Consider the following 16,500-nt stretch of genomic DNA (forward strand, 5'->3'; position numbering starts at 1 on the left):
CTCTTTCTGAATAGGTTCCTGAAAGGAATGTCTAACAGACTTTTAGGCTAAGACTTGGGAAACAGCTCAGCCAGGGCAGTGTTTGCCAAGCAGATGTGAAAACCTGGCTTTGATCGTCAGCAGTCATGGAAAAACATAAGTGTGACTGTGCTCATCTGCAGTCCCAGAGCTAGAGAGGGTGGTCGAGACCTAATGATCTGGCCTGCTAGTTCAGCCAGCTCAGATAAACTGATGACCTTCTGGTTCAGTGAGAGAATGTATCTCAGAAACTAAGGTGCAGATTGATAGAGGAGGACACACAAAGTCAACTGCTCACCACCACAGCCTCTCCCATCTAGGCACGCACACCTCTATGTGCATGTACCATGCATACAAAACTACACAAAACCACACATCCATCCATTCATTCAGAATTTGCTAAGTCTGTAGCAGGAGTTTTCCAATGTCTACCCGGGTCCTGCAGCTGCTCAAACCCGAGTAAACACACAAGAGACTTCTATTATTTATAAACTGTATGGCAGTGGAAGGCTTCTTGCTATCTAGTTCTTATATCTTAAATTAAATCATTTCTATTAATCTATAAGTTGCCATGTAGCTTGTAGCTTACCAGTTACTTTACATCTTACTTCTCATGGCATCGATGGCGGGCGGCATCTCCTGACTCAGCCTTCCACTTCCCAGAATTCTCCTCTCTCCTTATCCCGCCTACACTTTACTTCCTGCCTGGCTACTGTACTGGCCAATGAGAATTTTATTTATCAATCATCAGAGCAACACATTCACAGCATACAGACATCCCCAGCATAAGTCTAAGCTTAAGAATGTGTTCTTGAAATAAACACACCCCTCTGATGATCTCATTTCTGTTTATGGTATTTATTTTGTTTCCAAGTTACCTAAATTCAAAATTTGAAGCACTTAGGTGAACAACTAATTTTTCTACTCACATGCTATCAACTACTACTTGAGTTATGTATGTTTCTTCCACTCCTCTCAATTCATGCTTTAACTCTTGACTGCCTGATACATACAATGATCCTTTATTTGGTCCTATCGAGGCTGGGTCTCTCAATCTTACTTCTCTGAACACAATACATATTTTCATGTCATCTTAATTACTACTTTCATTATATCATACTGTTAGTCAAAATTACAGAACATAAACTTCTGATCTTTAAGTGTGATACTCAATGCTTTTCACCTTTTTTTAGGAGTTATCAATTTCTTCCCATTCTCCCTGCCTCTATGTATGAGTATGACCCAAACCCACTGCCAAAATTCTCCTCTTCTTGCTAAATTACCAATAATAATTCTATTATTACAGCTTATTTAAGCTTTCCTATTCCAATTCAAAACCTTTCTAGATCAACCCAGGTGAAAGTAAAGCACCCAATTCTTGTCCCCCACAAAGCACTTATTAGACAGCATTATTTACTGCTGATAGTCAAGGACTGAGATTTACATGTTCTCTCCTCCCCTGCTTTCCTATATGAAATTGTATATTTCCCAAGGTCAGAGTTAAATTTTTATAACTTTGAAACTCTATTTCATTAGACATAGAGTCATATATAATGTTGACATTTGAATTAAAATTGACTGGAATGAGTATAGACCATAAACAAGTCTGCCCCAATAGCCCAAGCACAGGGAATTTTGTCCTCTGGAATCCAGAGTGGATAAGAAATTAGGCAAAGGTAGGTGACTTCGTACCATGCAAATTCTCCATTCTTCACATTAAATTCTTTTATCCCAAGGATAATGCAGACTTTAGCTTCATTCCCAATGAAAGAACAAAGTGTTTTCCTTTAAATGTTGCCTCTAGTTCTTGAGAGTCAGCAGTTTTTGATGTGCATAAATGCATGGGGGAGGTAGATGGAGAAGGACTGTCCCAGAGTTAATTCCATACAAGGCTCAACTTAACTTATAAAAATGAAAACTAGCAAACCCTAAAATATAGCACTGATAAAACATTTTCTTACTGTAAAAATGCTTTGATGTAATCTACTTTTAGAGCAATTTGCACACAATGTCAATGGAATGAGATTTTAAGATGGAGTGTGCCATGCTGTAATAAATATACCTATGATGTGTGCTGTCAACAATCACCATTCTCTACTTACACCTTTCAATATGGCAACATAGTGTACACTGCTGAGGCAGACAATGCAAAATATAAAACTATATACTACTCCTAATAAGCTAGTCCTCTTTCATTATTCTACTACTTTGTCATGGAAGCTATACTGCAAAAGGTCAATTCATCTCTTAATAAATTCTGTAGACCAATATGCTTTTGTATAATAAAAAATGCAGGACATCTTAAAAGAAGTGAAATCATATGTAATTAAGATATAAGTATACCCCCATAAATTAAAAATCTTTAAAAAATATTTTATTTTAAATTATGTGAACATGTGGGGGAGGTTGTGTATATGAGCACAGTGCCCATGGAGCCAGAAGAGGGCATCCCTGTGTCTGGAATTAGAGGCTATATTAAAGTCGATGCTAGGAGGTGAAGTTATGTCCTTAACCACTGAAACACTTCTCCATCCCCACCAATAACATTTTAAACATGGTGATAATAGTAGTCATCACACAAGCCACCCACTTTATGTTGCACAGTTATGACCTCACATAAGCACTGTTAGATTTTCAGGTACCCTCATACAGCATCATGATGAATAATACAGTGGCAATGGTATTTATTTAAGCAAGCAGAGGAGAAACTCTATGACAAGTCAGAATAAGACTTGCTGATTGTGTAGATGAGTAAACTAAAAAAGAACAGGAAGTGGAACTATTGAAATAGGCAAGGAGAACTGATATCCATTAGCTCTCTTCTCATATAATCAGGTAACTGACAACAGCATTTGTTCAATTAAGTATGGCAAGGACAAGAAAGCTTTTATGAACAAAGGGAACGAGCAGCAAGATAAATGTTAGGCAGGTGTTTTGATTTAGATCAAATGCAGGATTAAGTTGCTCAAATAGTTCTCTGTTTCAGAAAAGAATTATAATACTGACATGGTTTGTAATTTCATCATTCTGGCCTCAGTGACACTTTATGTACACTAGAGTATCAACTGAAAACCCAAATGATTAGAAAATTAATTGGGAAAAATGTACATGTGTTGATCAATTAATTATAATACGATTAACTTTTTGTTTAATATAAACTTTATAGCAAAGCCCATAGAAATCACTTTTCCCAGATATGGAAAGGATCATTTGAATAAAATGCATTTTCAAAAGCCATCTGTAGCACATTTGGGATGAAATAATTGGGGGTCTCTTGGAAAAGAGGCTCTGCATTGGAGATTAAATATCGATTTTATGATTTGCCTAGTCATTTTAAAAAAAGCAACCCCATAAGTCAGGCCTGCAGGCTGTGGTACCTAGATGCCTTTTTCTGTTTTAGAGGCTCATTAAGCTCAGACACTTGTTTTTCCCTCTTCTATTATACTGTGACAAAGACCATCATTCAACCAATCACACAGGAAAAATAAAAGTGAATCTGGAGGATGCGGGGAATGATTATCAATGAATATAAGCTCATCTTAATGATCATGAAGTTTATATAAGTTTATATATTGATCAACATACATGGAGAAGGAAAACGAATCTTCTGTTGCTTGCCCCCGATGCCACTACAGGTTTAAGACTTAATATTTCTGTTTTTAAAACTACATGGTGTATCACACTCAAACATTTACGAAGTTTTTGTTCTGTTGCATTCCTAATGTCCATACTGCTTCATTTTCCTCCAAACACTCACCACTGCCTGAGAGATTATCTAGTTTCCTTATTTCTTCCTTCTCTTCTGCTCAGTTATTCTGTGTCCAATGCCTAGCATAGTACTTGATGTTCAGTAAACATACAAAATAAGTAAACGAGTTGACTGCTATGCTGGTTTGCCAGATAAACGATGCCTATTTCCTCTTGTGGTACAGCGGGGGACCGCTGCCACCAGCCCCATTTGAAATTCATTAAGCTTTCTTTCTTTGCAGACAGTAGGCTAAATGACAAAGTGACTCTCTAAAGTTGTGCTGCCAGGTGAAGCATTAGCTTCTCCACCCCTGAGCATTGCTGAGACCACAAATGCAGCTGTGAGTTATAATAAACAAATTCTGATGAACTATCTAGCAAAGAGAGTAACACATGAACACACAATAAACTCCAGCTGTCACTGCTCCTACCATTAGGATTATTTCCTCCTGTTGTAAACAGCTTGCCAATTCCTCAGTTATCTCATAACTATGTGAAGTGGTTCAGAACAGCCATGGCAAAGAAACATGGATTCTTGGAAAACTGAGATAAAGAGAGCTGGGAAGAGTAGAGAAGCACAGTGGTCCTCTGGCCTTTCCCTGTTCTCTCCTGTGAAGGAAGTGCTAAGGCAGACAGGTACATCTTTAACTCTGGTGATGGGATACAGAATCTGAGCAACTGGACCTTGCTGGAGTTCCCTCTATCCATCACTTCTGAACCTGTTATAGTCCCCTTCACCTATTACATCTGCATCACATTCCTCAGTGTGCCAGCTGTATCTGAACACCAATGGCCATTAAAAAAAAACAAAAACAAAAAGACCACCACACAAACCTTCCCTCTCCTTCTTTGGGTCTTCATTGCTGAAAATTCCTTTGTGATACAATCTTAGATGAACATGTATGCTTTTGTTATGCTAATCTTTTTGTTATGAGGTCTCAACATATTCCTGTTTATAATATATTATTATAAATGAAACTTGATATTTATAGACATGGCTGATCTCATTATATTTAGAATCTTACAGGGAAAACAAAGCAAGAAACACACTCTGGTTCCTCATAGGTCTCTACTCTCACAAGACTACACCTCCACAGGAGTCACAGCACTATATCAATTAGTTGATTGTACTCTTTCCCTAACACACTTCGTGGCTGGAGTCTCTGCCTCCTTCTCAAAGCAGCTCAAATATATATATATATATATTTGCCGAACAGATGCAACACTATAAAGAAATGAGACTGATTCCAGTATTTGTACTGCACCCACACATGTATTTTCATTATAGTATGCAAATTGCATTTCTCAAATGCATGGTCTACAATTGAAGAGCAGGAGAGAAGTTTTTGCTGTTGGACAGTGGTGCAGAATGTATATGAGAACCAATGGTCAGTACAGGAATTCAGGGCTGTGAAAAATCCTGCTCGTCATGCTGCCGTAAGAGCAGCTCTTGGCTTTTTATAAATAGTAATTCTATTCCAACAGTAATGATCTAATTCATATCCATCTTACTTTCTGGAAGTGAGAGTGCCCAGGAAAAACTTGTAATGAAAACATCATTGGTAAACTCGCAAAGCCAAGTTATGAAAAATGAGGACTTTAGATTATGAAATGGGGACACAGCTGAAGGTTCAAATGTGGTGGAAGACAAACAGTAAGTATTTATCACTAGAGGAACAACAAAAGCATTCATAGAGTAAATTTGAAGATTCACCCCAATAAAAGGTATCTAGAAACGATCAAACCTGTATTCAGATAATGAAAGTTAATGGCGATCTACAAAGGGGGGAGAGACATTTCTGGGGAAGACAAAGATACTTGAACCACATGGATGGTGGATAATTAGAGGGGCTGTACAGTGGGCATTGAAACTGAGAAACCTGGGATGAAAATATGAAACAAGGCGGCATAAATGACAATCACCATTGCATGCTCTAGGACCTAGCCTTCAACAATGGTGCCCACTGGGAAAGTACTTACATTAGGTCTCAGTCTTGCTGCCAGATCATAATACTTCTCAGCTGCTTCATTGAGGCTAGCTTGTCTGTCAAAGGAAAAATAAAATAAAATTCTATCATGTATTTTAAAATTGAGGCATTGAGGAGCAGAATGACAGTAACTTAAAAAAAAATTACAACCACATTGACTAAACAGTAAGTTCCCATAAAAAAATCTGAAATGAACTTACTATTATTTTAAAGTATTACAAATGCTATCCTAGCATACTCCCATTGGGTATGTATTGGTAATTAATATTTACATGTTTGCCATAGGAAAAGGTAATTTCCTTTTCAAGATAACTCAAATAGTACATAAAGATTCTCCAGTTACAAAATGATAACCCCAAAAAAGATTTAAAAAGTCAATTGTCAAAATATTTAGGAATTGATTTACAATGTATTTATATGTATATATGTGTATCTGCATATGTTTACATGCACCATGTGCTTGCAGTTTCTCACAGAAGCCAGAGGAGGATGTTGGATTTCTTGGAACTGGAGTTAAGGCAGTTATGAGGATGTAGGACATTGTTGTTGGGACCTTAACTTGGGACCTTTGCAAAAGCAATAGACAGTTAAAATCACCATCTCTTCAGCCCCTAGCAGTGCATTTTAAAAATAAACATAGTGAATATTTGCAAGATTTAAGAAATTATATATTCATTTTACATCTCTCTCTCTCTCTCTCTCTCTCTCTCTCTCTCTCTCACACACACACACACACACACACACACACACACACACAGTGATATTTTATTTGTGGTCTAACAAATAAGCTTGCCTAGGGATCTGAGGACAAAGCCAGCCACTATATTAAACAGAGAGGTGAGGCAGTGGTAGCTTTAATGTTGTATAAATTGGACATGCTGGACCCATAGGAAGGTAACCATTGAACTTTGTAAGGCAAGATGGTCCTTCAGGCTCCTGCTTCACAGAAGAAACTGCCAGACATTCTACAGAACACAGAAAGAAGCAACTGAGAGACTCTAGACCTATAGGCTGAAGAAGGATGCCCTAAGGTTGTAGGGAAACTTTGAGTGACTGTCCAGGCAACCAGATGTCTCTGTCATTCTAGATTTTTGGAAGTTGCTTACAATGCTCTTCCTGTTTACTTAGGTAATATTATATCCTTCTGAGGTCTTTGATATAGTTGAAGATGAGATAGTTATAATTATAACTTTCCTTGGTTATGGTAAATGACAAATTAGATATGAAACTTTAGACTCATAAATATAGGATAGATAGAATATTTTATTTAATTTTGCCAAATATAAATGGACTAGATATTGTAATTCCTGTTTGATAACTGTTCTGTTATGTTAAAATTAAAACCTTCCTTTTTGCTTAGACAGTAAAAAGGAAGTGCTGTGGGATATTGTTCTGTATGTTCTGAATATGTGTTTCTCTGATTGGTTGATAAATAAAATGCTGACTGGCTAGTATCCAGGCAGGAAGTATAGGCAGGGTGAACAGATGAAGAGAATTCTGGGAAGAGGAAGGGCTGTGTCAGGAGTTACCAGCCAGGCACAGAAGAAGCAAGATGACAAGGCAGAATTGAGAAAAGGTACCAAGCCACGTGGCTAAACATAGATAAGAATTATGGATTAATTTAAGTGTAAGAGCTATTCAGTAATGAGCCTGAGCTAATGGCCAAGCAGGTATAATTAATATAAGCCTGTGTATGTTTACTTGAGGGATGTGAGTAGGAAAGATTTGTCCCAAGTGCCAGCTGGCCGGGACATAGATTCATCTAAATCTCTGTGAGTTTAAGGCCACACTGGGAACAGAGTCATGCATGGTGGCACACACCTTTAATCCCAGCACTAGTTAACTGTAGACATCTGGAGGTCTTTACAGACAGACAGGAAGTGATAGAGCTGGGCAAAGAGAGGAAGTGAGATGCAGGGCACAGAAAGGTATATAGGTATGACTATACAGGAAGCAGCTCTCTCTTGGGCTAAGGATTTCCTAGCAGTAAGAACTTCTGGCTGGCTTGTTATATCCCTCTGCTCTTTCAGCTTTGACACCAATATCTGGCTCTGGGTTTTTTTTTTTATTTTTTATTAATAAGACCGTGTAGCAATTTGTGTTATACACGCACATGCCCATTCGCACACTTGCAAGCATGTACACACATGCTCATGCACTTCAGAATATTTCTCTCCTTGCTGTCTGGCAACCAGTGTGGGCATGTGACCTAATCTCAGGTAACTGGATGCTCCCACTTGAAATTTTAGTTTAGAAATTAAAATGAAAAAATGTAAATAAAAAGAAAGATGAAGGGATAGCCAGCATTCACTCATAATGGTGTAAAAAAAATATGAGGCTATGTCCAGGACACACTTTTCCTATAAACAATTACAATAATATAACAGCATCATTCATAGACACTGGGTTTAGACTGTATTTTGTTAATTTAAACTTCCAGTCCATAGAGATCTTTTTTTTTTTTTTTTTTTTTTGCGGGGAGGAGTTGTACTGGTTATTGAACTAGGGTCTTCCACATGGTAGGCAGAAACTTTATCCAGCCCCAGAAGAGGATTCTTTAGTCTCCTTTATAACCAGAGATAGTTTTCATGCTGGATGTCAAGCCCAGGAGTAGCACAACTATCTTAGTAACAGAATTCACAGTGAATCTAATGGGTAAACTTGTGTGTTGCCCATCACCAAAAGTCAATTTTTTAGCAGGGGGACACCAAATGTCAGCTTATCATCTAAACATAATGTTCTTTTCTTTTCCCTCTGACCATGCTGCTTCAGAATACTTGCCCAGATGGCAGATAACAAGATATAAGAAGCTCTTGAAGCAGCTGCTAACTGGTAACTAGATAGGCGATTACACATTAAAAGCTATGGGGAAATGCCAAGTTTAATTTCAGATGACATATTATGGCCAGAAGACATAGAATGGTATGACAATAATACTAAATGGCTATGGAGTCCTCTTTAAAAGGGAATAGTGTTCTTCAGGGATGGGCACAGTAGGCAAAGTACAAGCATGAGGATGTGAATCTCGATTCCCAGAACCCACATGAATGCCAGGTGCACGTGGCAGCCTGCTTGTCACCTCAGCCGGCAAAAATGAGGAGCTGGGGAAGATCTCCAGAAAAACTGGCTAACTAGACTAGTCAAATTAGTGAACTCTGGATTCAAGTAAGATACCTTGCCTCAATACAGAGAAACCATTTGAGGAAAGCACCAAACTTTAGCCTCTAGCCTTTATACACACACACACACACACACACACACACACACACACACACACACACACACACACACGGAAAAAAGTGGGGAGGGTCAGTGTTCTCTTAAAGCTGTAATGTTAATAAACTTCTGAGACAATAAGAAGAGAGAAGAAAGAGGAACCAAACAGAATACATGAGTCAAGTCTCTTAATTAGAGAACCAGAGTCAGGTTGTAAAACTGAAAGCCAATCAGCCTCACTTATTAAATTGAATTTGCACTTTGGTCAAGACAAATAAAAAGCATAAAGACCTGCCCCATGCAGACCTATAAATTATAGGAATAACTAAAGATAACATCTCTCTGGAGAATCAGGCATATCTTGCTAATATTTGAAGGAATAATAATCAGAAACACTACTATGTTTGATGGAAGTTTTAAAGAAAGTAAAGGGGGAAAAAAGAAAGAAAGAAAGAAAAACCCAAAATAGAAAACCAAACCCCGAGCCAAGGCTCTGTTAGACTTGCAGCGTGTTACAATGTGCCAGTGCAGTTTATATTCCCATAAATGTCAAAGTTCAACCTCAATATGTCAAGAAAAGTACCTAAGTCTGGTACAAAACAGTAAAACTTGCCTCACTAGGATAGTTAATGAAGGTGCCCTCCACCAAATTACAGATTAGCTTTGGTTCAGATTCATTTGGAAATTTGAACCAGAATTCTTCAGGTCATGCCCTGGAAGGGTTTTCTCCAGAGGGATATAAAAAGCATGGACTTAGGAAATTAGAGGAACTTGATACTACAAGGAAGTATGTTGCTCTGAAGTGAGATAAAACAATAGATATAAAGTATAGAAGGCATGGGCACTACTAACAGTTCTTAAAGTCTTCAACTCATATGGAAGATCCTGATCAAAGGAGAAACTGGGGTCTCCATTAGACAAAATGTTCCTAAGATATCAAGCAACTGAATTTTAAAAACGATGATGAGCTTTAAAGTCATTAGAGTTTTCAATGGTTAGCTGTTTATAAATATGAAATGTTTTCCCATAGGCTTATGTGTGTGAATACTTGGTTCCCCCAGTGGTCCAGAGGGCCGAAGAACCTTTGTGAGGAGACTTTCTGGAGGTGGTAAGTCCTGGGAAGGGCCTTAAACATTCCTCTTACCGAACAACTTCCCGTCAGTTCTCTACTACCATACTGTAGAGACAGTGTGTGTGCCTAGCATCACAAACTCGTGCCAGCCTATGCCTTCCCTACCATGATGGATGGTAACTCTTCAAACTGCAAGCCAAAGTAAACCTTCTCCTTTGAGTGGCTTTTTGTCAGGGACATAGCAATAAAAAATTAACTAACGCAGTGGGTTAATGCTCAAAGGGAATATTTAGAAGAGTTATTTTAAGCTAGAATTACAACTGATAACATTCTAAAGGAAATGAAAAATCAGAATTTATTATATATGTCATATACATGTAAAAAGAATTTTCACTGTAGAACTTTACTTCTATTATTAATAAGTCATTTTTAATTACTAATCAGAAGGTATTTATGACAGCACATGGAAAGCCATGAGAAGGAATATGTGAGTTCTAGGCATAGAATTGTCATTTATATTCCTGATTTATTCTCTGGACAAGAGAGAAAACACATGAGGAAGTGTTCAAAGTCCATGTTATTTTGTGGGTTACATTTTATACTCGCCTCTGAAAGAGAACTCCTTGGAATACTTATTAAGTCCTAATTGCAAAAAAATGACTAAATAATTAATCAGCATTTAAACGGTGAAGAAATAAGCATATTCTGTCCTGTGCTTCCGGGAGCCTATTAAATACTGTCAGACACCTCCAAAGTAAAATTGTTAGGGATGGGGTGCAAGACTTGAATCTCCAGACTGTTAATACACATCTACTTAAAGTAGCTGAAAATAACCTTTGTTACATGCTTATGGTCATTCTTTACTCATTATTTCTTTTAAGTGACAAACAGTATACAACTTCTAACCATTAATTTATAATTCTATCTAATATCTAGAATGCCCTGAAGTAACTGCTATTATTACCACTGATTTAAACATAAGGGGAAATAAAAACAGTACCAGATACTTTTCTTAATTTCTGATCTTTCATTTTAGGGGATCATGGTTACATATAGAAAGGAGTCATCAACTCTCACATGTACAAGACTCAAAGTAAAGTGTAAATGGTTGGCTCTATCATGTCTCCCAGGCCAGATGCAGACAGCCTTTCATTCTGGTATAGAACACGCTACAAAGCAAATAGTGAAGGGGATGATGAGAAAGAAAATCACTCCTCCAGAAACTGCATAGGGCCCAGATAGGCAACTCCCTCAGTCTTCAAATCAGCAGTATGTTAAGACATGTGACTAGAGAGTAAAGAAATAACAACTAATGGCAGACACAATGAAGGGGAAATTCAGATGGAGGCTCCCTACTCATTAATAATCTCTCCTCATATATATTAAGCATCCCCCTGCCTCCACACCACCTCTGCCTCTTACGACCAAAACTGATAAGAAAATCCAGGTGTTATCTATCAACTAGACTACTGAGTAACTGAATTCCCAATAACTGGTGAGCTAAGGTGATTATGTTTTAAGTTTTTGGGGGTCATATTTTTTTTTGTCATCAGTGAGACTCTAGCTACACAGCACAGCAATAAATGATGGTAAAAAGGTCACAAAGTTTATAATTTGCACACTGCCGAATTCAATTTTATATATACAACTATAAAACTTACATCAGCAAAAATACATACATATTTTATATCTTTAATTGCTCTCTCTGATGTTACTTTGTAATATAAAAATATATTTTAAAAACAGGCTTAAGACCAGCAGTCATTTGGTCTTACATGATACATATAAGATATATAAAAGAGATACAGGAATCATGATTAATAGTTGTGAATTAAAAACCACTTAATATGTTCAATACCCACTGTTACACATTAAATATATTTCAAAGGGTCACCTGAGAATTTTTTAAAACTAGAAACATGTTTACTCATGTAACATAAATGTAGATGGAAATATAGATTGCCTCTGCTGATTCTTGTCTATTGTGACCAGGTGTTTGCCTTTAAACCACTCAAGGCAGAACTACACTTTAATTCCAGTCTGTAAGTTGTATAGAAGGAAAGGAAGTAAAACTGAAAGCAAAGACAGACAGGCATACAGACAGACAGACAGACAGACACACACACACACACACACACACACACATTCACAAACATGCGTGCGCTCCTGAGAGAAAGAGAGAGAGAGAACCTTGATATTGTTTCTTTTTCAACTAAGAAATTACATTTTGTGTCACCTCCAGAAGAGCTAATAAAGAAGTTATTGCCATCAAATTCTATGTTTGTATAGCATGTAATCACTTAATACTGTGCTGTTTGAGCAGAGAAATTACAATATAATGATTCTTGCTCATCTAGTCATTCTGTTCTAGAAATTAGGAAAGCAATCAGAACCAGGTGGTATGACACAGTTGGGCATTTCTCACTGCATCGGAAGCTTGTACTCTTTCTTATACCTGAAAACAGAAAAAATAAGAGCACATTTCTCCAAGCCATGTGACTGAAGACAGACAGTTCATGGTAGTATTTCTAGAAGTTTTATTCCATTGATACAAGGTTGGAGTAATCTCCCAATGAACTCATAAACCCACTTTCCATGATTCACCATTAAAGAATTCATTTTAACACTCCATAGAGGCCTTATCATTTGGGATTTATATATGTGACAACCTGTCACCTTCTATAAGTCTTCTTCCTTTAGGAAGAATCATAGCTTCTGGGTAGTCACATAGTTATAAAGACGAGGAACGCTTGTGATAATAAAAAGATATTTATATGTAACCAGGCTATGCTGCATTCAGATTCCATCTTGCAAACTCTGAGAAACAATGATGGGACCCTCAGGGCCTCCAGCTATAAAATAAGAATATCAGTGTCCCCTCTGCAGATGTGCAGGCAGAAATAGGAGAGCTTCAGGTAAGTATACAAAACACAGTGCCAAGGAGGCAGAAGATATTGGAATAAACACTGCTTTCATCCCTCATCAAGTAAATTCAATAAGGCAAAGAACAACAAAACTCTCATACCAAAGCCTATGAATTAGGTAAAATGTGTTTTTCTTGCCTCTTGCCTTCTTCTCAGATACCAGACAAATTCATATTCTTATTCCAACTTCTAGTTCTGAGTATGGAAAACTGAGTATGTCCCTTCCTACAAAATGTTTTTAACAGAATAGTTGATCCAATTGTTTCCTCTCACAACTATGTAGACTAAATTCTACTGAGTTCCAACATTTTTCAGTTCCTTTGATAGTTCCCTTTGATGATAATCAATCTGCTTTAAAATAACAAAAAGGAAAACTTTCATCTGGAAGCATCTATTAGTCCTTAAGTTTTCATTGGAAGTCCCCAAAGTGTCACCATGCATTGTCTGTACTCATTAAGGGAGACTGCACACTTGTGATCACTATCCCTGTGAACATATTTGGTAATTAGTCACAATGTGGATTGCATGTTCCCAAACAAAGCAGGAGCCCCAGACTCTTTCATCTTCTAACTTTCTTCCAGCACATGACTCAGGTTTCACCAATGAGATGCAGTCTCAAGAAAATGGAATTCCAGACTCAGGACAACAGGAGGCAGCTGTGGCCTCTGAGTGATGGTGGAACAGGCTCTGCATGGTAAAATTTGCTGAGCATAAGGGCAGACAGGGTCATCAAGTATTATTCCTGACTAGGAAGAGTAGTGCTCACCAAACACAAAGCTCCTGAGGAAAGGTTTGATATCAAAATCATTTTAGATCTTGAAACTCCCTTAGGACACTTTAAATATAAAATGGCACTAAGCAAAATATTGATTACTTATGACATATTTTGCCAAAACTTTATTCAAGTGGAGACCACAAGCATTTATGTGTACTTTCAAAAAATCGCTGAATAATCTTAGCTATTAAAAAATAGATCAGAAATCAGCTTTTACAGTAAGCATTTGTGATGGCTAGTCTTGGTTGTCAACTTCACTACATCTGGAATTAAGTAAAACCCAAGAGGGAAAATCTGCAAGGGATTATTTCTTAATTAAATAATTTGAATTGGAAAGCCCACTTTTAATTCAGATTTTCTGAGGTGGGAAGATACATCTGTAATCTGGGTCACACCTGCTGTCAGCCTACATAAAGGGCATGGAAGAAGGAAACATTCTCTTTGCCTGCTTGCTCTGGCTGGCAATCCATTCCTTCATAGGCATTAAAGCCTACTTCTTTGGGATTGTGGTGAACACTGAAGACCAGCTGAAACATCCAGCCTTGTGGACTGAAAAACTACTGGATTTTTGGATTTTCCATTGTAGACATCTATTATTGGACCTACTGAACCACAGCCTAGAAGCCAGTCTGAGCTCTTTTTGTGTGTGTGTGTATGTGTGCGCGCATGTGCATGTGCATGTGTGTGTACACCTCTGTCCTTCTTGAGAATCTCAACTAATACAGCACAGAACAAATACTTGCATTTCATTGAGCTTCAAACAGAAAGCTATATAAAATATTTCCATAAATTGCTACCAGTTGAGTGGGATATGGTCAGACTACTTTAGTCTCACTTTCAGGCAGTCCAAGAAGGTGCTGAGTGATTTTAACTTAGTGAGCTTAGTGAGGAGTAGAGAAAACTGGAAGACACTGGAGATAAACCTAAATTCTCACAATGCTGATAGATAAAATGTTATATTTAAAATGCTCCACTGGTTCTAGCATTATGGCAACAAAGAAAAGCCTACTAGTGTGTGTGTGTGTGTGTGTGTGTGTGTGTGTGTGTGTGTGTGTGTGTGTGTGTGTTGTGTGTATTGCAACAGTCTTATAATGGGTTTCCATTGATAGTCCTTGAATTTCAGATAGTGATTTTCTATGTAGCAAGATGTCTTGCTAATGAGAGCATCTATGATGAGTAGGATGATTTAATCTATACAAACATACTCTCCAATCCTCACAATTGTTTATTGTGACTAAGAGCCCAGCATTTTATTCAGGAAGAGTACAAAGTGCTCTTCACTTTATCAGCACTTAACTTTATCCTCAATTAAGATGTCTTTAAGAAAATCACCTGTCATGTTTACACTGAAGATACATTGGGTATAGTCTAATTCGTATACATACCAACAACTAATAGATTTTTGGTTCCTATTTGTACATGTCACTTTTCATTGTTTCTCTTTGAAACAGGGTCTCATCTGGCCTAGGCTGGCCTTGAACTCCAAATGAAGGCAAGGATGACTTTCAACTTCTGACCCTCTTGTCTCCACCCCCAGAGGACTGAGATTATAGGCACTCTTCAATATACCTAGCTTTTATGGGGTCTGTGGGATTGAACCAAGGACTTTGACAAGCACACTATTAACTGAGCTACATTTCCAGCCCTAGATGTCAGATTTCTTGGGTTCGCCAAAACACAAATACTTCTGGACTGCTAATATTAATGCAGAGTGAGTTTATTTAACATAGATGCAATCATTTCTACATACCCCTTGAACCAAGGAACTTAAAAACTATTAAAAGCCCAGAGAAGAGGACAATAAGATATAGGTCTAATACATTATAATGACGATCTTCATTGATAACCCAAAATTATCTAAAATATTTGCTTAAAGTATCAGTTTCTTGGAGTCAATGGTAAATGGATTAGATAGTTAGAAAAGAACACAGAAGTGAAAATGATGATACAAGAAGTGTATCTTGATTCTAGTGATGGGCACACATATCTACACATGATAAATTTACAGAAACACACACACGCACACACACACACACACACACACACACAGGAATACAGATGCACCAAATTGCTAGTGGACTCTATCAAGATCAACATACTTACTGTGAAGATGTATTATGGGTTTGGAAGGCATCACTACTGATAAGGCTATGAGATATTTCTTTGGATTCATCCTTACTATTGCATGTGAATTCATGAGGTTTTTCAATAAGAAGTTAGGAGCAAGAAGTAGTTGTCATTTTCTGTGTGTACATGTTTATTTGTGGGGAGGACTTTGCAAAGAGACCTCACTGTGGACATCCCTCAATGAAGCACATTGGTGGGGAGTGAATGAGCAGAAATTCAGTGAGAGTACAGACAAATAGGACACACACTGATGAACAAATGCTATTCTTGAAATTATTTGAATCTCTTGAATTTCTTTCTTTCATCTAAAACATCTTTTGGAGGCACTGACCCCCTTTTTTCTTGATATTAACAATGAAAATAGTTGACTTGTTTAATTCAAGTTTTTGCTGCTTCTGAAATGCAAGCCTCAACAGTTTAACAGTGTATCTCTTCATGACATCAATAGTGATGATTACCAAGCCATTGTGAGTATTATAAGTATCTCAAGTATATTTGTATTTGATAATTGTTCCCATGGACAAACACATTAAAAGATATCCCCATGTCACATTCAGTAATGCTTAATATAACACAAATATAGGGATATATTTGATTAATAGATATAATGTTTGTATTTGGGAGACATTTAAG

General features: G+C 37.4%; 1 protein-coding gene across 1 annotated transcript in view; it reads right to left on the reverse strand.

Moving 5' to 3' along the window:
* Tmtc2 (transmembrane O-mannosyltransferase targeting cadherins 2) overlaps positions 1–16,500 on the reverse strand; it is a 409,491-nt gene that overhangs the window by 61,865 nt on the left and 331,126 nt on the right. The window contains exon 11 of the mRNA XM_036169974.1: positions 5,746–5,809. Within this exon, the coding sequence (XP_036025867.1) occupies positions 5,746–5,809 (64 nt within the window). The remainder of the gene's footprint in view (positions 1–5,745; positions 5,810–16,500) is intronic.

This window comes from Onychomys torridus, chromosome 20 (assembly GCF_903995425.1).
Source record: "Onychomys torridus chromosome 20, mOncTor1.1, whole genome shotgun sequence".
Classification (NCBI taxonomy): domain Eukaryota; kingdom Metazoa; phylum Chordata; class Mammalia; order Rodentia; family Cricetidae; genus Onychomys; species Onychomys torridus.